Here is a 26,370-nt window from a genome sequence, read left to right as displayed (position 1 = left end):
ACTGCACTCATTATCTATCTTTTGGACTTACATCACCATATACAATATTTCCCTGTGAATCCCTTAGCCTGATTAGCTGCTCCTTACTGACAAATGTCTTCCAAAGGCTGTAAGAAATATATATATCAATATTTTGGTCCTAAATGTTAACTGTCAAACATGTGTGTTGCCTCTGTGATCCACCCCCTAAAAAAAAAAAATCTAATAATTCTTCTTTCCATACAGAATATATGTTTAACTTTATTTGAGAAAATTAAAAGAAAAGTATGAATATTTCTTGGAAATAATGAGTATATCACATAACAGGGATTTAGTGGATAGTTCAACGGATGTCCGCAACAGGAAAGACTGAGAGAAGGATACCAGGATTTACTGAAGTAAAACACAGATATCTCAAGTTCCCTTATAAATGTGCAAATATATTGTGCACAGTCTACCCCTCTGACAAGTCTGGATGATAGGTTGCTTCACCAGTTATTATGACAATTTGTATTCCTTCAAGATGCATTATCATACATCTATTTCTTCATACTTGATTGCCATTTTAAAAGTTAGTGAGGTAGCACCACGAACAGACAAAATAAAATAAGACTGCATACACTCACATTTATTCTCTAACTGTCATGTGTAATGCATTGTAACCACAGCTCCCCATCTACAACCAGGCCCCACAGACCTTTATATGGTTTACCCTGGACGCTTCACATGCACATACTCAGTCCACTGGCAGCACGTTAACCCCTGTACACCACATCATTCTCATTCACTCTATCCTGTATATGCCTTTCATCATCTTCCATGTTCAGGTTGCAGTTGCTCAAAATCTTTTTCACTCAATCCTTCCAACTCTAGTTTGATCTCCCCATTCTCCTTGTTCCCTCCACTTCTGACACATATATCCTATTTGTCAACCTTCACTTACTCATTCTCTCTATATGTCCAAACCATTTCAGTGCACCCTCTTCAGCTCTCTCAACCACACTCTTTTTATCACCACACCTCTCTCTTACCCTTTCATCACTTACTCAATCAAACTACCTCACACCACATATCATCTCCTTATTAATATAATAGCTAAGGAGACGAATTGCCTGCTGACAAATATCAGAATACCTTTCAAATATATAGATAATGAAATATCTAGCAAATTATTCATATCCTATATACAGTTAAAGCTAGAATATGCTTCTCAGATTTGGTCAACACACTAAAAGCACAAAGAACTCTTACAGGGGTCAAGAGGAAGGCAACAATGATAGTACCAGAATTAAGAGCAAAGCTACAGGGAAAGGCTGCAGGATTTAATCTGTCCATCTTGGAAGAAAAAAGAGTGAGGGGTGACCTGATCACATCCTTTACGTTTTTAAAAGAAATCAACAAAGTGTGCAGAGGGCAGTACTTTGAGAGGCATATGGATAAAGGAACCAGAGGACATAACATGAAATTAAGTAAGAAACTTGTGAATACGGATGCAAAGAAATACTGTTTGTAGTACAATAGAGGTAGATGATTGGAACAGATTGATTGAGATCACAGTTAAAGCAGAGAGCATACATAAATTCAAGAGGCTGTATGATAGTAGAGAGTGTTCAAGAGATGGGGATCCATTAGGGTAAAACTCGCTCCTCATGCAGTACAAATAGGTACTGTAACCACAAGTGAAAAGCATGAAGATTTAGACTCCCTCATATCTCCTCTAGCTGACATAGCATCAACCTCTTTCTTAACTTTACCCATTAAAACTGGGTTGAGTGTCTGTGGTGGTTGTTTAATGGGTATTGCATCATCAGTTTCAGGTGCAAATCAACCATGCTTGTATGTCCCAGGTAATTTCATGCTATCTCATAACTTTGAAGTAAACTGCTTTTTACAGGCTTCCACTGACTCTCTGGTAAACTCAGTTTTCAACTCATCAAATACGGTGGAGAAGAGATCCACCTCTCCCAGAATGAGAATGGCTTGGTGCAAATCCATGAACTATGTAGATTGTTTCTGTTAAATCCACAACAAGAGAATAAGGTGGCATATATCTTATATGAAAGATTCCAATAAAATTTCAGCATAAGTCTCTAATTGCATACAAGCAATGCAAATATATACCAAAAATATATTTTGTCAAGGGATGAGGCATAAGTTGTGGATAAGAAAACTGAAAGCTAGTCACAGTATGACTCCTCTAGGATGTGATAAGCATTTGAACCATCCCATCATCCCACTCGTAAACATTATGTGGTAATTATTCCTCAACTTATGAAATGAATTTGAAGAGCCAAGTGTTCAAGAAGCAAAGGTAAGGTGCAAGTCATCAACATTCAAAACATATCAAATACGCACCAAACTGCTACTGAAATGTACAAACTACAGCCATAATCTTCAAACTGCAAACCTGAATCACCAACAACAAAATAAATTTCCTGAATGCTCGTTTCAGATTCTCTCACTAGCTCAAGGTGCAAAGAAAGAAGTTCTTAATGAAGCCTCTTAAATTTTATCAATTTTGCTAGTTGGTGCATTGGTGTGTTCCAGTGAGTTCAGTGTGGTACTTCCAAATGATAAGACACTCAGTAACATAGTAGTGTGTAGAGCTGACTTATGCTGAACCCTACGAGTATTGTCAAAAGCAATGGTGTACTGACCCAAGTTAAACCAAATCGATGATTAAATTTAAACGGGTGTCAGCATGCTAACACTTTATAGATAATTTATGCTGTGGCTGCAAATAGTCTTCACAATCTAGAAGAAGTGGATAATGAAGAAGGTATAGCTCTAGAGTAAGAAACAGACAAGGCAATACTGCATTCACTGTTTTTTCTCAACCTTACTAGTAAGCAATCTATATAAGAAGTGTTCGTGACGTATACCTGGATGAGAGATGATGGGAGACTGCAGCCAGAAAAGGTATGAACAAGATGAGGGATGTTAATTACTAGAGTAAGTACTAGGACCTTGTTGCTGACATACCAAGTTAGTTGTTCAATGCTGAATATACATTCATGAAGGTTGCACTACTTGTATCACTATTAGAATCAATAACATAGAAATGAATCAGAGTAATGACATCTGTATTCATCATTACATTTTTCTAACTATTCTAATCAAACTAGACCTATATGATTCCTAATAGCTCTATATTCTAACACTCCCATTCAGCTAAGAAAATATATACACCCAGTCCTCACTAAATTTATGTGGGATCATTATGTATGTGATTTCCCTAACCTTTGAGGAACCTATTTCCACTGGTCCTTCTTTATATGCTCTTAAAATTTGGTACTATGCAGGTGTGTGTGGCAGAAAGATTACCAAAATATCTGTGAGGGTTGGCAGTTGGAGTAAGCATGGGTCTTGGATGATGCGCATATCCAAGTTTCAACCATCAGGTTAGCCTTGCAGTTAACACCACTATGTGTAGATCTGTGCTACTTGTTCATTTTGGTATACCTGCTAAAGTGATTTTTCCTGCAACCCACTGTGCTTGTGTTTGTTAATAAGGCATCACAATGTCCATCAACATGTCTTTCCCCAGAACCAGCAGTTAAATGAAAGAGAATCTCTCTGACCTTGTAAATGAAGCTAGAAATCTTATGGTGTGCTGATGCTGGCAAGGAAGCTTCAGAGCTTGGGTGTGCCTACAGCCTGGGTGAATCTACAAACCGCAACATAAAGAAGAATGCAGGAAAAATTCGAAGTGCTGTGGTTCACTCTACTCCACTGTCTGCCAAGGAAACCACAAGGGTAAAAAATCCACTCATAGAGAAAATGAAGAAAAAGTTCTTTCTATACAAAGAGCATGAGATAAAGAAAAGAAGATTTAGTAACCTTCAACTTCGGTCCAAAGCTCTGAAGAATTGAGAGTGTCAATGTAAAGAAGACAAAGTAGCCAAACCAGAGCCATTACAAGCCAGTACAGGATGGCTAGATAAATTTACTTGACATCAGAAGCTACAAATCGTGGTGGTAATGAGAAAATCTGTCAGTGATCACCACAAAACTGCTGTATACATCCCATTTTTCTCTAGATGATTTTTTGGTTCACTACAGGCAATTTCTCTTTTTGTGAGGTATTTGCAGAATGTAATACCCCATAAAGAGAGTGATGGGTGTACTTAAAAGTAAACCCCCCATGATATTCTCCTTCTTGACATCTGGAACATAAGACCAGTTTCTTTTAACTGGTTTCATTTAGTGCTAATAATCACAAAAACCCAAGGTCTAGTTTCCTGAAAAAAAAGGGAAAACTACGGATCTTGGTTAAATGAATTAACAAAATAAGAAGTATGAAAAGTCATAAAAACACCGCTTAAGAAAATTCATAAAAAAAAATAAATTATTCACCAAATTCTTCTCCATGGGTCAAGAGAGCTTCATACAGTTGGTTAGTTTGTGAACGAGGGTGGTATAACTCCCAGCCAAGTTCTCCTGTGTAGGAGAGTCGCAGGGCTGTGGTCTTAATGCCAGCCAATCTTACCTGTAGGAAAAAAGGACAGGGCTGACTCATAAAAAAGAGCAAACATAAAGCATTTATCTAATACTGATCATGTTAATTCTTGCCAAAAATTTTGGTTCACAAGATAATTTACTAATGATTGACTACAGTTCAAACAGAAAGGTATTCATAATAAAAGAAAGACAAAGACAAAGAAACACCACATCTATCATTCTTTCATTAAGATGCTCATCTTCAGTTGCCATGTATGAGTACATAATTAGTAAATTGTGGGTAGAAATGAAGGAATTTTAGAAATGTATGAAGTCTCATCATAAGGGAAGTACCCATTATTTGAGTATGGTGGTGGTCTCCCTGAATTGGATGAATCAGACATAAGTGTTGTACCAGCACCCACCATTGTTCCTTGAATAGGAACTGGAATATGAGGAAATTACTTATTTTTATTCTTATTATACATGATTACCATTTTCCACGTCAGCAGGGTTATGCCAGAAAACAGACTAAGAATGGCCCATCCACTCATATACATATATATATATATATATATATATATATTTTTTTTTTTGCCGCTGTCTCCCGCATTTGCGAGGTAGCGCAAGGAAACAGACGAAAGAAATGGCCCAACCCACCCCCATACACATGTATATACATATGTCCACACACGCAAATATACATACCTACACAGCTTTCCATGGTTTACCCCAGATGCTTCACATGCCCTGATTCAATCCACTGACAGCACGTCAACCCCGGTATACCACATCGATCCAATTCACTCTATTCCTTGCCCTCCTTTCACCCTCCTGCATGTTCAGGCCCCGATCACACAAAATCTTTTTCACTCCATCTTTCCACCTCCAATTTGGTCTCCCACTTCTCGTTCCCTCCACCTCCGACACATATATATCCTCTTGGTCAATCTTTCCTCACTCATTCTCTCCATGTGCCCAAACCATTTCAAAACACCCTCTTCTGCTCTCTCAACCACGCTCTTTTTATTTCCACACATCTCTCTTACCCTTACGTTACTTACTCGATAAAACCACCTCACACCACACATTGTCCTCAAACATCTCATTTCCAGCACATCCACCCTCCTGCGCACAACTCTATCCATAGCCCACGCCTCGCAACCATACAACATTGTTGGAACCACTATTCCTTCAAACATACCCATTTTTGCTTTCCGAGATAATGTTCTCGACTTCCAAACATTCTTCAAGGCTCCCAGGATTTTCACCCCCTCCCCCACCCTATGATCCACTTCCGCTTCCATGGTTCCATCCGCTGCCAGATCCACTCCCAGGTATTCCAGGTGTATCCAACATATATGGATTTAGAATAGCAAAGTACTTTTGGAAATTCTGACACTTTATGCAGTGTATGGAAGACTACTGAATGTTGTTAATACCTTTTATGTGAAGTTAATTCATGCATACAAGTATGTGGTGGTATGAGTAGTCTGAAATAAATGTTGAAGCATGTCAAAGTTATGTGATGTCATCACAGTTATTCAATGTTTTTGAATGTTTTCTTTACCAAACACCATCTGCTTACAGTTATAACACGAAAAAGGCACCTCCAGCAAGGTTATATCATTGGAGTAAAATCTTATCAAAAAATTTTCCACTTCAAAGGAGTTCACTTTTTCCCTCCTACGGACTACAGCATGGCTTTAAAGATACAGGAACTCCCGCAGAATGGGTAATGAGGTGATGTAATAACAATGACTATAATGAGTGGGGCACTGCATATGAGAGTGAGGTAGGATGACAGTGATGCGATACTTAACCACGTACGAATAAAAAGGAAGTTGCTGTTGCTGGAGTATGCAGATGATGCCATGTTGTTAGCTAGATTAGAGAAAAAGTTGGATACAAATGTGGGCCATTTAAAGATCCTCCTCCGCACAACCCTATCTATAGCCCACCCCTAGCAACCATATAACATTGTTGGAACCATTATTCCTTCAAACATACCCATTTTTGCTTTCTGAGATAATGTTCTCACCTTCCAGAACTTCTGCCCCCTCCCCCACCCTGTGACTCACTTCCACTTCCATGGTTCCATCCACTCCCAGATATCTAAAACTCTTCACTTCCTCCATTTTTTCTCCATTCAAACCTCCCAATTGACTTGTCCCTCAACCCTACTATACCTAATAACCTTACTCTTACTCACATTTACTCTTAGCTTTCTTCTTTCACACACTTTACCAAACTAAGTCACCAGCTTCTGCAGTTTCTCACAAGAATCAGCCACCAGTGCTGTATCATCAGTGAACAACAACTGACTCACTTCCCAAGCCCTCTCATCCACAACAGACTGCATACTTGCCCCTCTCTCCAAAACTCTTGCATTCACTTCCCTATCCATAAAGAAATCAAATAACCATGGAGACATCACGCGCCCCTGCCACAAACCAACATTCACAGAGAACCAATCACTTTCCTCTCTTCCTACTTGTACACATGCCTTACAAACTTGAAAAAACTTTTCACTGCTTCTAGCAACTTGCCTCCCACACCCTATATTCTTAATACCTTCCACTGTGGTTTTGGTGCATCATACATGACAGCTAGACACTGAGTGTGAACGAAAGTGGCCTTTGTTGCCTTTTTCTAGCGCTACCTCATGCACGGGCGGGGGGAGGGGGATGTTACTTCATGTGTGGCGGGGTGGCGACGGGAATGAATAGGGGCAGCAATTATGAATCATGTACATGTGTATATAAGTATATGTCTTTGTATGTATATATATGTACATGTTAAAATGTACAGATATGTAAATGTGTGTGTGTGGACGCGTATGTATATACATTTGTATGTGGATGGGTTGGGCCATTCTTTCGTCTGTTTCCTTGTGCTACCTTGCTAATGCAGGAGACAGCAATAAAGTATAATAAATGAATAAATAAATAAATAAAAATAATGATTATAATAATAATAATAAAAAATATGTATATGTGTATACGAGTGGATGGGCCATTCTTTGTTTCCTGTTGCTACCTCACTGATGCAGGAAACAGTGACCGAAACAGTGACCAAGTATAATAAAAAAATATAAGATATACAGAACAGCTAATAGTGCAGAAAATATATCTAACTCAGCATGGCTCTTCAATTTTAGGGAGTTAGCCACATATGAATAAAAACTGGAGGCACAGTTCAGACTAATCAATGCTCTGAAATTATGAATCATTAAAATACAAAAGGGGAACTTTGAGAAGTTCCCCTTGTTAAACTAAAGGGTTCAAACCTGAGTTTCCTGCTTCTTAAGACTGATCTGATTTATTATCATTGTTATAAATGAGATGACAGACTGTCTGCCAAGTCAAAAAAAAACTATTTCTCGACTTTCAGTACAATGTGTCTCCATTTATAGCTGAGGGTCCAAAGCAGTCTCCCTGCACATTTTCATGTACAGGTACACCACCAAATTTCTGGCAACTGATGGTTCAGTACCTCCTTTAGTCCAGACAAAATCACGTGTGGGAACTTGAAATTACCGCGGCTACCAGCCTAGTTTACTGGGTGGCCACAGATAGCATTGTGTGTAGGGTGTGCTTATCTACATTCTTTACACTGCACTTGTTGGTCGTGATACCGCAATTCTGTGAGATTCTTAGCATGATCGAGTGATGATGGAATGGTTTCGACAGTGTCAGAGTGATGGAGTGGACTTGTCGGGTAGCATGATAATGGACCAGGCTAAGTTGTCCCATAAAGAACTAAAATTGCAACATGAGCGGGACAATAGAGAAGGATGGCTTCAAAGACTCAAGAAGTATCATGGAATTTCCATACATAAAATGTGCAGAGAAAGCGGTCTGCAAACCACAAAGGAGCTGCCGAGTATGTGGATGAATTTGCATAACTCGTAGCTGATGAGCACCTCAGTCCCGAGCAGGTGTATAATGCAGACGAATACTTCTGACACATGGTATACTTTAGACACATGGGAGATGTATAATTAGTGGGTTACAGGTGTGTTGATGAATTATTACTATATGAACACAGCTGGTCCGGCAAAATGGTTAATCCGGCAAGGCTTTGGAACCAAGAGTGCTGGAAAATTGGTGGTGTACCTGCACCACTATTTCAAATAGTCCTCCATAATTCATTATATCTCAATCATGTACTTCCTAAATCTGTCTTTCTATTTCCTTTCCTTCACCTGTTTTAGTAATTCTTTACATATACATTTATTCACACATGCACACTATCATAAAACATTTCTTTGTTTTCACAAACACCCCATTTCTGCTCCAAACCACTATCTGACATCCTCAGTTCTAACTCTGTCTACTCTTAACCCATCTTCCACTCAATCCTACCTAATAGGTTACATTATCTTATGATTCTACTATCTTAAATTCTACACCCATGTATGAAGAAAGAATGAACTGTGCCCTCTAACAAGTTCTACAATTGAAAATTCATCTTCACTCTTCAAAACATTCAGTAAACTGACAAAAAAGAAATGCTATTAGTTGATACAGCCCATACACTTTAAAATTTGAAGTCTTATGTATTCACTCCTCTTATCCACTATCCCAGAGTTCTTCTCAACATTGCAGAGGTTTGGACATATGGAGAGAATGAGTGAGGAAAATTGACAAAGAGGATATATGTGTCAGAGGTGGAGGGAACAAGGAGAAGTGGGAGACAAAACTGGAGGTGAAAAAGATTCTGAGCAATCAGTGCCTGAACATTGAGGAGGGTGAGAGACATGCAAGGAACAGAGTGAATTGGAACGATGTGGTATACTGGGGTTGACGTGCTGTCAATGGACTGAACCAGGGCATGTGAAATGTCAGGGGTAAACCATGGAAAGGTCTGTGGGGCCTGGATGTAGAAAGGGAGCTGTTGTTGGTATGTATACCTATGTATATGTGTGTATATGGGCATTTACGTATATATATATATTTTTTTTTTTTTTTTTTTTTTTTTATACTTTGTCGCTGTCTCCCGCGTATTGCGAGGTAGCGCAAGCAAACAGACGAAAGAAATGGCCCAACCCCCCCCCATACACATGTACATACACACGTCCACACACACAAATATACATACCTACACAGCTTTCCATGGTTTACCCCGGACGCTTCACATGCCTTGATTCAATCCACTGACAGCACGTCAACCCCTGTATACCACATCGCTCCAATTCACTCTATTACTTGCCCTCCTTTCACCCTCCTGCATGTTCAGGCCCCGACCACACAAAATCTCTTTCACTCCATCTTTCCACCTCCAATTTGGTCTCCCTCTTCTCCTCGTTCCCTCCACCTCCGACACACATATCCTCTTGGTCAATCTTTCCTCACTCATTCTCTCCATGTGCCCAAACCATTTCAAAACACTCTCTTCTGCTCTCTCAACCACGCTCTTTTTATTTCCACACCTCTCTCTTACCCTTACGTTACTTACTCGATCAAACCACCTCACACCACACATCGTCCTCAAACATCTCATTTCCAGCACATATATATATATATATATATATATATATATATATATATATATATATATATATATATATATATATATATCCCATTTTAGAAAGTTAATACAAGGAGGGGAGGATTTCTGGCTTTGCTTTGCTTTGAAGAATGTATGTGAGAAATACTTAGAAAAGCAAATGGATTTGTATGTAGCATTTATGGATCTGGAGAAGGCATATGATAGAGTTGATAGAGATGCTCTGTGGAAGGTATTAAGAATATATGGTGTGGGAGGAAAGTTGTTAGAAGCAGTGAAAAGTTTTTATCGAGGATGTAAGGCATATGTACGTGTAGGAAGAGAGGAAAGTGATTGGTTCTCAGTGAATGTAGGTTTGCGGCAGGGGTGTGTGATGTCTCCATGGTTGTTTAATTTGTTTATGGATGGGGTTGTTAGGGAGGTAAATGCAAGAGTTTTGGAAAGAGGGGCAAGTATGAAGTCTGTTGGGGATGAGAGAGCTTGGGAAGTGAGTCAGTTGTTGTTCGCTGATGATACAGCGCTGGTGGCTGATTCATGTGAGAAACTGCAGAAGCTGGTGACTGAGTTTGGAAAAGTGTGTGGAAGAAGAAAGTTAAGAGTAAATGTGAATAAGAGCAAGGTTATTAGGTACAGTAGGGTTGAGGGTCAAGTCAATTGGGAGGTGAGTTTGAATGAAGAAAAACTGGAGGAAGTGAAGTGTTTTAGATATCTGGGAGTGGATCTGGCAGCAGATGGAACCATGGAAGCGGAAGTGGATCATAGGGTGGGGGAGGGGGCGAAAATCCTGGGGGCCTTGAAGAATGTGTGGAAGTCGAGAACATTATCTCGGAAAGCAAAAATGGGTATGTTTGAAGGAATAGTGGTTCCAACAATGTTGTATGGTTGCGAGGCGTGGGCTATGGATAGAGTTGTGCGCAGGAGGATGGATGTGCTGAAAATGAGATGTTTCAGGACAATGTGTGGTGTGAGGTGGTTTGATCGAGTGAGTAACGTAAGGGTAAGAGAGATGTGTGGAAATAAAAAGAGCGTGGTTGAGAGAGCAGAAGAGGGTGTTTTGAAGTGGTTTGGGCACATGGAGAGGATGAGTGAGGAAAGATTGACCAAGAGGATATATGTGTCGGAGGTGGAGGGAACAAGGAGAAGAGGGAGACTAAATTGGAGGTGGAAAGATGGAGTGAAAAAGATTTTGTGTGATCGGGGCCTGAACATGCAGGAGGGTGAAAGGAGGGCAAGGAATAGAGTGAATTGGAGCGATGTGGTATACCGGGGTTGACGTGCTGTCAGTGGATTGAATCAAGGCATGTGAAGCGTCTGGGGTAAACCATGGAAAGCTGTGTAGGTATGTATATTTGCGTGTGTGGACGTATGTATATACATGTGTATGGGGGGGGTTGGGCCATTTCTTTCGTCTGTTTCCTTGCACTACCTCGCAAACGCGGGAGACAGCGACAAAGTATAATAAAAATAAAATATAAATATATATATATATATATATATATATATATATATATTGGGAATGTCTTGGGAGTAAAGTCAGGGGTTAGTGAGAGGACAAGAGCAAGGGAAGGAGTAGCAGTACGCCTGAAACAGGAGTTGTGGGAGTATGTGATAGAATGTAAGAAAGTAAATTCTCGATTAATATGGGTAAAACTGAAAGTTGATGGAGAGAGATGGGTGATTATTGGTGCATATGCACCTGGGCATGAGAAGAAAGATCATGAGAGGCAAGTGTTTTGGGAGCAGCTGAATGAGTGTGTTAGTGGTTTTGATGCACGAGACCAGGTTATAGTGATGGGTGATTTGAATGCAAAGGTGAGTAATGTGGCAGTTGAGGGAATAACTGGTATACATGGGGTGTTCAGTGTTGTAAATGGAAATGGTGAAGAGCTTGTAGATTTATGTGCTGAAAAAGGACTGGTCATTGGGAATACCTGGTTTAAAAAGCGAGATATACATAAGTATACGTATGTAAGTAGGAGAGATGGCCAGAGAGCGTTATTGGATTACGTGTTAATTGACAGGCGCGCGAAAGAGAGACTTTTGGATGTTAATGTGCTGAGAGGTGCAACTGGAGGGATGTCTGATCATTATCTTGTGGAGACTAAGGTGAAGATTTGTATGGGTTTTCAGAAAAGAAGAGTGAATGTTGGGGTGAAGAGGGTGGTGAGAGTAAGTGAGCTTGGGAAGGAGACTTGTGTGAGGAAGTACCAGGAGAGACTGAGTACAGAATGGAAAAAGGTGAGAACAATGGAAGTAAGGGGAGTGGGGGAGGAATGGGATGTATTTAGGGAATCAGTGATGGATTGCGCAAAAGATGCTTGTGGCACGAGAAGAGTGGGAGGTGGGTTGATTAGAAAGGTTAGTGAGTGGTGGGATGAAGAAGTAAGATTATTAGTGACAGAGAAGAGAGAGGCATTTGGACAATTTTTGCAGGGAAAAAATGCAATTGAGTGGGAGATGTATAAAAGAAAGAGACAGGAGGTCAAGAGAAAGGTGCAAGAGGTGAAAAAGAGGGCAAATGAGAGTTGGGGTGAGTGGGTATCATTAAATTTTAGGGAGAATAAAAAGATGTTCTGGAAGGAGGTAAATAAAGTGCGTAAGACAAGGGAGCAAATGGGAACTTCAGTGAAGGGCGCAAATGGGGAGGTGATAACAAGTAGTGGTGATGTGAGAAAGAGATGGAGTGAGTATTTTGAAGGTTTGTTGAATGTGTCTGATGATAGAGTGGCAGATATAGGGTGTTTTGGTCGAGGTGGTGTGCAAAGTGAGAGGGTTAGGGAAAATGATTTGGTAAACAGAGAAGAGGTAGTAAAAGCTTTGCGGAAGATGAAAGCCGGCAAGGCAGCAGGTTTGGATGGTATTGCAGTGGAATTTATTAAAAAAGGGGGTGACTGTATTATTGACTGGTTGGTAAGGTTATTTAATGTATGTATGACTCATGGTGAGGTGCCTGAGGATTGGCGGAATGCGTGCATAGCGCCATTGTACAAAGGCAAAGGGGATAAGAGTGAGTGCTCAAATTTCAGAGGTATAAGTTTGTTGAGTATTCCTGGTAAATTATATGGGAGGGTATTGATTGAGAGGGTGAAGGCATGTACAGAGCATCAGATTGGGGAAGAGCAGTGTGGTTTCAGAAGTGGTAGAGGATGTGTGGATCAGGTGTTTGCTTTGAAGAATGTATGTGAGAAATACTTAGAAAAGCAAATGGATTTGTATGTAGCATTTATGGATCTGGAGAAGGCATATGATAGAGTTGATAGAGATGCTCTGTGGAAGGTATTAAGAATATATGGTGTGGGAGGCAAGTTGTTAGAAGCAGTGAAAAGTTTTTATCGAGGATGTAAGGCATGTGTACGTGTAGGAAGAGAGGAAAGTGATTGGTTCTCAGTGAATGTAGGTTTGCGGCAGGGGTGTGTGATGTCTCCATGGTTGTTTAATTTGTTTATGGATGGGGTTGTTAGGGAGGTGAATGCAAGAGTTTTGGAAAGAGGGGCAAGTATGAAGTCTGTTGTGGATGAGAGAGCTTGGGAAGTGAGTCAGTTGTTGTTCGCTGATGATACAGCGCTGGTGGCTGATTCATGTGAGAAACTGCAGAAGCTGGTGACTGAGTTTGGTAAAGTGTGTGAAAGAAGAGAGTTAAGAGTAAATGTGAATAAGAGCAAGGTTATTAGGTACAGTAGGGTTGAGGGTCAAGTCAATTGGGAGGTAAGTTTGAATGGAGAAAAACTGGAGGAAGTAAAGTGTTTTAGATATCTGGGAGTGGATCTGGCAGCGGATGGAACCATGGAAGCGGAAGTGGATCATAGGGTGGGGGAGGGGGCGAAAATCCTGGGAGCCTTGAAGAATGTGTGGAAGTCGAGAACATTATCTCGGAAAGCAAAAATGGGTATGTTTGAAGGAATAGTGGTTCCAACAATGTTGTATGGTTGCGAGGCGTGGGCTATGGATAGAGTTGTGCGCAGGAGGATGGATGTGCTGGAAATGAGATGTTTGAGGACAATGTGTGGTGTGAGGTGGTTTGATCGAGTAAGTAACGTAAGGGTAAGAGAGATGTGTGGAAATAAAAAGAGCGTGGTTGAGAGAGCAGAAGAGGGTGTTTTGAAATGGTTTGGGCACATGGAGAGAATGAGTGAGGAAAGATTGACCAAGAGGATATATGTGTCGGAGGTGGAGGGAACGAGGAGAAGTGGGAGACCAAATTGGAGGTGGAAAGATGGAGTGAAAAAGATTTTGTGTGATCGGGGCCTGAACATGCAGGAGGGTGAAAGGAGGGCAAGGAATAGAGTGAATTGGATCGATGTGGTATACCGGGGTTGACGTGCTGTCAGTGGATTGAATCAGGGCATGTGAAGCGTCTGGGGTAAACCATGGAAAGCTGTGTAGGTATGTATATTTGCGTGTGTGGACGTATGTATATACATGTGTATGGGGGTGGGTTGGGCCATTTCTTTCGTCTGTTTCCTTGCGCACCTGCAAAAGCGGGAGACAGCGGCAAAAAAAAAAAAAAAAATATATTTAACATAATATATATTTTATAATATATATATAAAATATATAAATATATATATATATAAAATATATAATTCCCATTTTAGAAAGTTAATACAAGGGGGGGAGGATTTCTGGCTTTGCTTTGCTTTTAAGAATGTATGTGAGAAATACTTAGAAAAGCAAATGGATTTGTTGTAGCATTTATGGATCTGGAGAAGGCATATGATAGAGTTGATAGAGATGCTCTGTGGAAGGTATTAAGAATATATGGTGTGGGAGGCAAGTTGTTAGAAGCAGTGAAAAGTTTTTATCGAGGATGTAAGGCATGTGTACGTGTAGGAAGAGAGGAAAGTGATTGGTTCTCAGTGAATGTAGGTTTGCGGCAGGGGTGTGTGATGTCTCCATGGTTGTTTAATTTGTTTATGGATGGGGTTGTTAGGGAGGTGAATGCAAGAGTTTTGGAAAGAGGGGCAAGTATGAAGTCTGTTGGGGATGAGAGAGCTTGGGAAGTGAGTCAGTTGTTGTTCGCTGATGATACAGCGCTGGTGGCTGATTCATGTGAGAAACTGCAGAAGCTGGTGACTGAGTTTGGAAAAGTGTGTGGAAGAAGAAAGTTAAGAGTAAATGTGAATAAGAGCAAGGTTATTAGGTACAGTAGGGTTGAGGGTCAAGTCAACTGGGAGGTGAGTTTGAATGAAGAAAAACTGGAGGAAGTGAAGTGTTTTAGATATCTGGGAGTGGATCTGGCAGCAGATGGAACCATGGAAGCGGAAGTGGATCATAGGGTGGGGGAGGGGGCGAAAATCCTGGGGGCCTTGAAGAATGTGTGGAAGTCGAGAACATTATCTCGGAAAGCAAAAATGGGTATGTTTGAAGGAATAGTGGTTCCAACAATGTTGTATGGTTGCGAGGCGTGGGCTATGGATAGAGTTGTGCGCAGGAGGATGGATGTGCTGGAAATGAGATGTTTCAGGACAATGTGTGGTGTGAGGTGGTTTGATCGAGTGAGTAACGTAAGGGTAAGAGAGATGTGTGGAAATAAAAAGAGCGTGGTTGAGAGAGCAGAAGAGGGTGTTTTGAAGTGGTTTGGGCACATGGAGAGGATGAGTGAGGAAAGATTGACCAAGAGGATATATGTGTCGGAGGTGGAGGGAACAAGGAGAAGAGGGAGACTAAATTGGAGGTGGAAAGATGGAGTGAAAAAGATTTTGTGTGATCGGGGCCTGAACATGCAGGAGGGTGAAAGGAGGGCAAGGAATAGAGTGAATTGGAGCGATGTGGTATACCGGGGTTGACGTGCTGTCAGTGGATTGAATCAAGGCATGTGAAGCGTCTGGGGTAAACCATGGAAAGCTGTGTAGGTATGTATATTTGCGTGTGTGGACGTATGTATATACATGTGTATGGGGGGGGGTTGGGCCATTTCTTTCGTCTGTTTCCTTGCGCTACCTCGCAAACGCGGGAGACAGCGACAAAGTATAATAAAAATAAAATATAAATATATATATATATATATATATATATATTGGGAATGTCTTGGGAGTAAAATCAGGGGTTAGTGAGAGGACAAGAGCAAGGGAAGGAGTAGCAGTACGCCTGAAACAGGAGTTGTGGGAGTATGTGATAGAATGTAAGAAAGTAAATTCTCGATTAATATGGGTAAAACTGAAAGTTGATGGAGAGAGATGGGTGATTATTGGTGCATATGCACCTGGGCATGAGAAGAAAGATCATGAGAGGCAAGTGTTTTGGGAGCAGCTGAATGAGTGTGTTAGTGGTTTTGATGCACGAGACCAGGTTATAGTGATGGGTGATTTGAATGCAAAGGTGAGTAATGTGGCAGTTGAGGGAATAACTGGTATACATGGGGTGTTCAGTGTTGTAAATGGAAATGGTGAAGAGCTTGTAGATTTATGTGCTGAAAAAGGACTGGTCATTGGGAATACCTGGTTTAAAAAGCGAGATATACATAAGTATACGTATGTAAGTAGGAGAGATGGCCAGAGAGCGTTATTGGATTACGTGTTAATTGACAGGCGCGCGAAAGAGAGACTTTTGGATGTTAATGTGCTGAGAGGTGCAACTGGAGGGATGTCTGATCATTATCTTGTGGAGACTAAGGTGAAGATTTGTATGGGTTTTCAGAAAAGAAGAGTGAATGTTGGGGTGAAGAGGGTGGTGAGAGTAAGTGAGCTTGGGAAGGAGACTTGTGTGAGGAAGTACCAGGAGAGACTGAGTACAGAATGGAAAAAGGTGAGAACAATGGAAGTAAGGGGAGTGGGGGAGGAATGGGATGTATTTAGGGAATCAGTGATGGATTGCGCAAAAGATGCTTGTGGCACGAGAAGAGTGGGAGGTGGGTTGATTAGAAAGGTTAGTGAGTGGTGGGATGAAGAAGTAAGATTATTAGTGACAGAGAAGAGAGAGGCATTTGGACAATTTTTGCAGGGAAAAAATGCAATTGAGTGGGAGATGTATAAAAGAAAGAGACAGGAGGTCAAGAGAAAGGTGCAAGAGGTGAAAAAGAGGGCAAATGAGAGTTGGGGTGAGTGGGTATCATTAAATTTTAGGGAGAATAAAAAGATGTTCTGGAAGGAGGTAAATAAAGTGCGTAAGACAAGGGAGCAAATGGGAACTTCAGTGAAGGGCGCAAATGGGGAGGTGATAACAAGTAGTGGTGATGTGAGAAAGAGATGGAGTGAGTATTTTGAAGGTTTGTTGAATGTGTCTGATGATAGAGTGGCAGATATAGGGTGTTTTGGTTGAGGTGGTGTGCAAAGTGAGAGGGTTAGGGAAAATGATTTGGTAAACAGAGAAGAGGTAGTAAAAGCTTTGCGGAAGATGAAAGCCGGCAAGGCAGCAGGTTTGGATGGTATTGCAGTAGAATTTATTAAAAAAGGGGGTGACTGTATTATTGACTGGTTGGTAAGGTTATTTAATGTATGTATGACTCATGGTGAGGTGCCTGAGGATTGGCGGAATGCGTGCATAGCGCCATTGTACAAAGGCAAAGGGGATAAGAGTGAGTGCTCAAATTTCAGAGGTATAAGTCTGTTGAGTATTCCTGGTAAATTATATGGGAGGGTATTGATTGAGAGGGTGAAGGCATGTACAGAGCATCAGATTGGGGAAGAGCAGTGTGGTTTCAGAAGTGGTAGAGGATGTGTGGATCAGGTGTTTGCTTTGAAGAACGTATGTGAGAAATACTTAGAAAAGCGAATGGATTTGTATGTAGCATTTATGGCTCTGGAGAAGGCATATGATAGAGTTGATAGAGATGCTCTGTGGAAGGTATTAAGAATATATGGTGTGGGAAGCAAGTTGTTAGAAGCAGTGAAAAGTTTTTATCGAGGATGTAAGGCATGTGTACGTGTAGGAAGAGAGGAAAGTGATTGGTTCTCAGTGAATGTAGGTTTGTGGCAGGGGTGTGTGATGTCTCCATGGTTGTTTAATTTGTTTATGGATGGGGTTGTTAGGGAGGTGAATGCAAGAGTTTTGGAAAGAGGGGCTAGTATGAAGTCTGTTGTGGATGAGAGAGCTTAGGAAGTGAGTCAGTTGTTGTTCGCTGATGATACAGCGCTGGTGGCTGATTCATGTGAGAAACTGCAGAAGCTGGTGACTGAGTTTGGTAAAGTGTGTGAAAGAAGAGAGTTAAGAGTAAATGTGAATAAGAGCAAGGTTATTAGGTACAGTAGGGTTGAGGGTCAAGTCAATTGGGAGGTAAGTTTGAATGGAGAAAAACTGGAGGAAGTAAAGTGTTTTAGATATCTGGGAGTGGATCTGGCAGCGGATGGAACCATGGAAGCGGAAGTGGATCATAGGGTGGGGGAGGGGGCGAAAATCCTGGGAGCCTTGAAGAATGTGTGGAAGTCGAGAACATTATCTCGGAAAGCAAAAATGGGTATGTTTGAAGGAATAGTGGTTCCAACAATGTTGTATGGTTGCGAGGCGTGGGCTATGGATAGAGTTGTGCGCAGGAGGATGGATGTGCTGGAAATGAGATGTTTGAGGACAATGTGTGATGTGAGGTGGTTTGATCGAGTAAGTAACGTAAGGGTAAGAGAGATGTGTGGAAATAAAAAGAGCGTGGTTGAGAGAGCAGAAGAGGGCGTTTTGAAATGGTTTGGGCACATGGAGAGAATGAGTGAGGAAAGGTTGACCAAGAGGATATATGTGTCGGAGGTGGAGGGAACGAGGAGAAGTGGGAGACCAAATTGGAGGTGGAAAGATGGAGTGAAAAAGATTTTGTGTGATCGGGGCCTGAACATGCAGGAGGGTGAAAGGAGGGCAAGGAATAGAGTGAATTGGATCGATGTGGTATACCGGGGTTGACGTGCTGTCAGTAGATTGATTCAGGGCATGTGAAGCGTCTGGGGTAAACCATGGAAAGCTGTGTAGGTATGCATATTTGCGTGTGTGGACGTATGTATATACATGTGTATGGGGGTGGGTTGGGCCATTTCTTTCGTCTGTTTCCTTGCGCTACCTTGCAAAAGCGGGAGACAGCGGCAAAAAAAAAAAAAAAATATATATATATGTATATGAGTGGATGGGCCATTCTTAGTCTGTTTTCTGGCATAACCCCGCTGACGTGGAAAATGGTGATCAAGTATAATAAGAATAAAAATAAGTAATTTCCTCATATTCCAGTTCCTATTCAAGGAACAATGGTGGGTGCTGGTACAACACTTATGTCTGATTCATCCAATTCAGGGAGACCACCACCATACTCAAATAATGGGTACTTCCCTTATGATGAGACTTCATACATTTCTAAAATTCCTTCATTTCTACCCACAATTTACTAACTCACTTTTCTACTAATCCCTCACTGCCTCCAATAGCTTCCCTTCACAATCTAAACTTTCAATGGATTCCAGCTATTCCTATCATTTCCTTCATATAAAGGACAGGAAAGTTATATATACATTTTAGTGACCAAGTATTCACCCCTCAATCACTTTCATTTCAAATACCTAATCCACAAATATTTCATCTCTCAATTTATCCTATGTATCTTTAATTCTTTCAATCACTACTTAAGCATTAACCTTTCCTCCTAAGCTAAGTAAAATATAAGCTTCAATACTATACATTATTCATACCTTTAAAGCCTTTAAGTTAAACAACTCTGAAAATATACTTATTATGATATCTAATTCATCTAAGACTCCTAAATATCTAAGATCCAGTAACTCTCAAAGGTATTCCTTTCATCTCCAACACAATCCTCTAGTTCTGAAATCAATCAACAATTCCTGTCTCTTACACTCAACCTTATAGTTACAACACAAAAACTGAAAAGAAGACACTGGAGAAAAAATGCAACAAACTACATGATACAGGGAGGCAAAAGTCTTGTAATACAGGGATACAAAAGTCTTGTAAAAGTGCAATAAAACTGCTCAAGCTGTAAAATGTTTCAACTATAAATTCATTTCAAAACAAGACATGTTTTATAAACCTTAACCTCTGAGCCATCAAAACAAATGACTGTTTTCCTTTAAGTAAAAAATGATTTTAAAAATAATAAGTATAATTCAATTATCATCCCTCCTTGATAGTAAACAGCTCAATCTAAATTCTGTTTTGAGTTTCATTGACATCACAACTGACATTTAACCAAAGAGCGTCAGATCTATAGAATGAAAGTGTGTTTTGTGATGGATTTGCATGAAATATTAGATATGCTGGACAATGGTCTGTTAGTCTTTCAGTTTTCAGTATAACTGTTTTTAAAGTACTGTATTTCTTTTCTTTTATTAACAAACTAGAGTGTTTGTCATGAAATGCATATAACACATTCTTATGAAATAGACACAGCTAAAATTATCTTACTTCCTTTGATGCAAAGAATGGGAATTTTTCCTTAAATGTTGGGGAAAGAGTGGCAAGAATATCCTTGGATTTTGGGCCAGCAACACTCAGGCAACCCAAATCCTCTGTTGCATTTGCAAAGCTTACATCCCAGTTTCCAAGTCGGGCATACTCTTTCAGCCATCTGCAAAGAAAAACAGCATGACTAATCAGTATGAAAAATATCACAATAAACTCATATTTCACTTCTTATGTGTACTATGTAATCCTAACATCATTACTACTTTATAAGGAATTCTTTTTTTGAAGGATCAGAAACTATTCTTCTACCAACGAGTCAATATAAGCATCTGAGACAGCACTTGCTCAATGGAGCTAAAACACTGCTTTACTCCCCAAATGAAATGTAACCATGATTCTCTCCCACAAGTCATCATAAAATACATGAGGCTGGCAAATGTATGTTGACATGACTCACTGATCATGCAGCAAACTGCACTGTGAACTGTCTCAGACATCATGGCAGGAACATATGGTGGCACCCAGTAACCTCAATTCACTATCAAAAGGAAATATAACAAAGACACAAATCATATAAAACAGAGCACTCAAACCAAACACGGCTACCTAAGGAACCACAAACACACAACTAAGATTCTCCCAAAACAATCCCATTCCAATAGGCCTGAAACTCAATTATTTGCAACAGTACGAGACCTTCTCCATTCAAACCACTCCATAACTAACCACCAATTCCCTAACAGAAATAAAAAGCTTACTCTTGCTTCACAATTCAGCACCCTCTACTCAAATATCCCCCATCCCAAGAGATACAACAGAGACAAAATATATACACACCAAAATAACCTAACAAACACAAAATAACTGCCTCTCTAACTCAGTCTTACACACCACCCCATCAGCTATACACCAATCTGAATAACCCAACCAGACATGTAGGAGCTACACTTACTCATCAAAGTTCATCGCCGACCCCTACACCACCACTATACGTATAATTTCAACGCATCCTGAGACCCTTCATGCCCATGATAAAACTACCACATCAGATACTGAACACTTACTGCTCAATTGCTATGCACTCTCCTTTCACATAAATACACACATTATAACTATATTTTATGTTATTCCGTGTGTGGCGGGGTGGCAATGGGCGTGAGTAGGGGCAGACAGTGTGAACTGTGTGCATGTGTGTATATATGTGTGTACGTTGGGATGTGAGGGTGTGTATGTTTGCGTGTGTGGACGTGTGTGTGTGTGCATGTGCCTGGGGGTTGGGTGGGCCATTTCTTTCATCTGTTTCCTTGCGCTAACTCGCCGGCACGGGAGACAGCGACAAAGCAAAATAAATAAAATATTATTATTTTCTTTTTATTTTGCTTTGTCGCTGTCTCCCGCGTTTGCGAGGTAGCGCAAGGAAACAGATGAAAGAAATGGCCCAACCCACCCCCATACACAATGTATATACATACACGTCCACACATGCAAATATACATACCCATACATCTCAATGTACATATATATATACACACACAGACACATACATATATACCCATGCACACAATTCACACTGTCTGCCTTTATTCATTCTCATCGCCACCTCGCCACACATGGAATACCATCCCCCTCCCCCCTCATGTGTGCAGGGTAGCGCTAGGAAAAGACAACAAAGGCCTCATTTGTTCACACTCAGTCTCTAGCTGTCATGCAATAATGCCCGAAACCACAGCTCCCTCTCCACATCCAGGCCCCACACAGCTTTCCATGGTTTACCCCAGACGCCTCACATGCCCTGATTCAATCCACTGACAGCACGTCAACCCCGGTATACCACATCAATCCAATTCACTCTATTCCTTACCTGCCTTTCACCCTCCTGCATGTTCAGGCCCCGATCACTCAAAATCTTTTTCACTCCGTCTTTCCACCTCCAATTTGGTCTCCCACTTCTCCTCGTTCCCTCCACCTCTGACACATATATCCTCTTGGTCAATCTTTCCTCACTCATTCTCTCCATGTGCCCAAACCATTTCAAAACACCCTCTTCTGCTCTCTCAACCACACTCTTTTTATTTCCACACATCTCTCTTACCCTTACATTACTTACTCGATCAAACCTGCCTCACACCACACACTGTCCTCAAATGTCTCATTTCCAGCACATCCACCCTCCTGCGCACAACTCTATCCATAGCCCATGCCTCGCAACCATACAACATTGTTGGAACCACTATTCCTTCAAACATACCCATTTTGTGAAAGAAGAAAGTTAAGAGTGAATGTGAATAAGAGCAAGGTTATTAGGTACAGTAGGGTTGAAGGTCAAGTCAATTGGGAGGTAAGTTTGAATGGAGAAAAACTGGTGGAAGTAAAGTGTTTTAGATATCTGGGAGTGGATCTGGCAGCGGATGGAACCACGGAAGCGGAAGTGAATCATAGGGTGGGGGAGGGGGCGAAAATCCTGGGAGCCTTGAAGAATGTGTGGAAGTCAAGAACATTATCTTGGAATAAATAAATATATATCACTATATTTCATGGCCTGGTGGGTGTGGCCAGCTTCCCGAAAGTTGTAGGGGCCTACAGAAGAAAGAAAAAGCTCCTGAGGTGGATGGGTGAGTGGATAGGTAGGAAGGTAGGTAGGTAGGTAAAAACTTACATATGTATGTATTTATCTATTTCCAACTCCAGGAAACCCTTCTCTATATATGGGTTCTTCGTAAGGACCATAGGTCATACAGTGTAGTAATGTGGTCTGTGCATTTATGTGTAGACAGTGAGGGGTTATTACATAATAAGCATTTGGCAATTTGATATGGAAGTTGCATTGCAGTCATGAAGTGTCTTGAGATATGTTAAAGCGGTGTTTGTAGTGTTCTCGGGTCAGGTGCTGTCCAAAGCCTAGAAGGGAAAGTAAGACTCATTTTTGCCTGGGGATAAAATTACCAAAGTGATGAAGCTGGGAATGAGGACAGTATGCAGATATTTAAAAAGTAGTATAACAGTACAAAAATTCAAGATATGGGGTTTAATGAGTGTAGAACACCCTACACATTCCATACAAATGTAAACTATGCTAGTTATCAAGAAATCTGTAACATGCCTAATATCAATCTACATTTGTATAATCATATACACTCAAGTTGTAATGTCTTGTCCAAGTTATGCAATGTGCTACATAAAGTGATTACCTATCCTATCTATCCTAAGATGAATCAGCACACATCTAGTACAGCATCTTAACAACTTGTTATCCACAAATTACTCTACAAAATATGCAGGCACTTCCACTTTGGTCATGTGAACTTGTTATTATTTACGCTTCTCAAAAAAAGAAGTTTAAAACCATTGTAAGAAAAAACTAAAAAAATAATGGTTAGGCTGATAACAAAGTCTAGATTTGCTTCCATACTGAGGCAGCTGATCCAGATGTTCTTCCCAGGTACACTAGTTCTCAGGATACAAGGTTGTAATAATAATTAATGCCATGGAAAACCTATGTATAATAGAGGGTGATACCAATCTGACCTTATAAAGCTATCAGTTTACATCAAGAAACTATTGGACATTTCTCACAGCACCAGCAAGCAAGAGCATATAGTTGTGGGTGAGAGAATTCTAAGCACCACCTCACCTCTGCACTAATAGAGTAATAGGCCTAAATAGGTTGTTTACATCTTGGAACAAGCATCTGCCAGTCTCATATGTTCTATGACAGTCAGAAGGGGTGAATCCTCATAGATATACCACATTAGGGAAGGTGAAAAATTTTGCTCTCTTTCATGCTCACAAGGCTCCAGTTGTGGGTGAGAAACCCATAAAATGCATAGCACATGCTATGCATCTGATGATTTCCTCTTGTTTAAAGTTCACTTTTTTCAAGGAAAGATTTAAAAAATTCTTAAATACTCTATCTATAACTTATACATAAAAAGATTAGTACTCTTAATACTGTCCACAAATATACTTAAGTCTTTCCAGCTCTTTTATATAATCTTCATTTCATTAAGATACTCTCCTTGTGTTTATTTCAATTCCCCAATAATATCTAAGAAAGGGCAGGCCTTTGTTGAAATACATACACCTTGCAATTTTTATCTTTCACCTCATACCTAATGAATATGGTTATCCCATTTCCTATCATTTTCTAAGCAAAGTAAAGAAAGGCCTAATTACATGCCAACCTAGAAAGATTGTTTTCCATATATATCTTTGAAGAATTTAACAATATATCTCAGAAACTTGAACAAATTCTAAAACTTCAAGAATTCTGCATGGCTCACCAATGCAATAGCTACATATTATTTTGGGTAGCAATGAACAACTGCTATTGCTCCAAGGCACTGCATTTGTAGTGTTACTCTCAACTACTTTGCTATTTTGTTTTTGTGTATGTCTATTTTCATTGACTTTCTAACACTCATTTTGTAATAAACACCTTATCAAACCCATATAAATATGAAAATGCCTAGCAAATGATAATTGTGCCTCTGAAGACAAAAAGACAAGAATTTCTTTCATGTAGAACTAAATTAAGATGTTTTAAAGTTCTCTGATGCTCAACAATAGGCCACTGATATCATCATGGCATTTGAGTTATTACCTATGCCAATATAAATAATTAACATCAATAGTGACTTAATAGAAAAATGTGCTCAAGGTATTACATTATTAAGTGCTACTAAGATATATCATAGCAGAAGTGGCATTATGGAAAACACAGAAAGGCATTTTAAAAGTGTTTGGATCAAGGATGCACCATGCCTCTTAGCAAAGTGGTCATTCAGGAAAATGCTAAAACTTTGTTTAAGCACAGGAAGAAAGAAGACATGCAAGTTCAAATATGGAAACCTTTTGTGTTAGACATAGTTGGTGAAGCTGCTTGTGCTGAGCATGAGGAACCAAAAAATTATCAAAAGTTTTTGAAAGTAAGAGCTAACAATAGTGAGGATGATCCCAACAGAAAACACAGCTCTGCAATTAAAAGGTTAACAGTCAGTGGTAATTGTTAACTGCCTCAAAGAGATGTACAAGCAGTCTGAACAACATTTTCATCAGTCAGATAAAAAACCCTAAAAATATCCACCATCCTGCAATAACCATTCCTACAGCTTCATTCTCAAATGAAGAGGCAGAAAAGCCTACCACTTTGACTGAAGAACTCCACCACTGCCCACTCCAGCAAGCCTCTTTATTATAACTGTAGAAACATCTCAGGTGAGTGTTATCTTTTATGCGTTTACAGTACATCATAACCATTAAAGTTATGATGATACAGTATTGGTGCTTCCTCTGTCTGTTCATGGCAGTACCTAATGTGGGAAATGGTGATAAAATATTAAGAAAAAATAATTGGCCAGATTCACTCCAAAGGAATGTAACCCCATACATATTAGGTCAATAGATAAACCAATCTAGCTGTTAGTTGTTCTACTTTATGTCACCCTAATCAAAAATGTATCTCAAGACATATAATACGGCTTGTATGTAAACAAGAGAAGTCAAGTGATTACCTAAGGTCATGAAGTTCTGATCCTGAGCCAGTGATGATAAGGAATGAGTCTTCATGGGTCCTGGTTACTGTCAACTCAGCATATATGTGGCCAGACGGGGATAGGACGTGAGTGATAACTGTGCGTCCAATGCGAGGGATACTATGAAAGATTTTGGTTAATACATATACAAAACTTCTCATAACTTCCCTAATACTTATCTATTTGCATTCTACCTGGCACATCTATAAAAATTAAAATGAAATATTAATATTTACATTTATTTATTTTGCTTTGTCGCTGTCTCCCGCGTTTGCGAGGTAGCGCAAGGAAACAGACGAAAGAAATGGCCAAACCCACCCCCATACAAATGTATATACACACACGTCCACACACGCAAATATACATACCTATACATCTCAATGTACACATACATATATACCCATACACACAATTCACACTGTCTGCCTTTATTCATTCCCATCGCTACCCCGCCACACATGGAATACCATCCCCCTCCACCCTCATGTGTGCGGGGTAGCGCTAGGAAAAGACAACAAAGGCCTCATTCGTTCACACTCAGTCTCTAGCTGTCATGCAATAATGCCCGAAACCACAGCTC

General features: G+C 40.2%; 1 protein-coding gene across 1 annotated transcript in view; it reads right to left on the bottom strand.

Moving 5' to 3' along the window:
- LOC139749754 (dimethylglycine dehydrogenase, mitochondrial-like) overlaps positions 1–26,370 on the bottom strand; it is a 155,539-nt gene that overhangs the window by 23,423 nt on the left and 105,746 nt on the right. The window contains exons 13-15 of the mRNA XM_071663962.1: positions 25,770–25,910; positions 20,260–20,422; positions 4,336–4,468 (exon numbers count right to left, since the gene is read on the bottom strand). Coding sequence (XP_071520063.1) covers positions 4,336–4,468; positions 20,260–20,422; positions 25,770–25,910 — 437 coding nt within the window. The remainder of the gene's footprint in view (positions 1–4,335; positions 4,469–20,259; positions 20,423–25,769; positions 25,911–26,370) is intronic.

Source organism: Panulirus ornatus, chromosome 8 (assembly GCF_036320965.1).
Source record: "Panulirus ornatus isolate Po-2019 chromosome 8, ASM3632096v1, whole genome shotgun sequence".
NCBI classification, from domain to species: Eukaryota; Metazoa; Arthropoda; class Malacostraca; order Decapoda; family Palinuridae; genus Panulirus; species Panulirus ornatus.
This window is presented reverse-complemented; position numbering and strand designations above follow the sequence as displayed.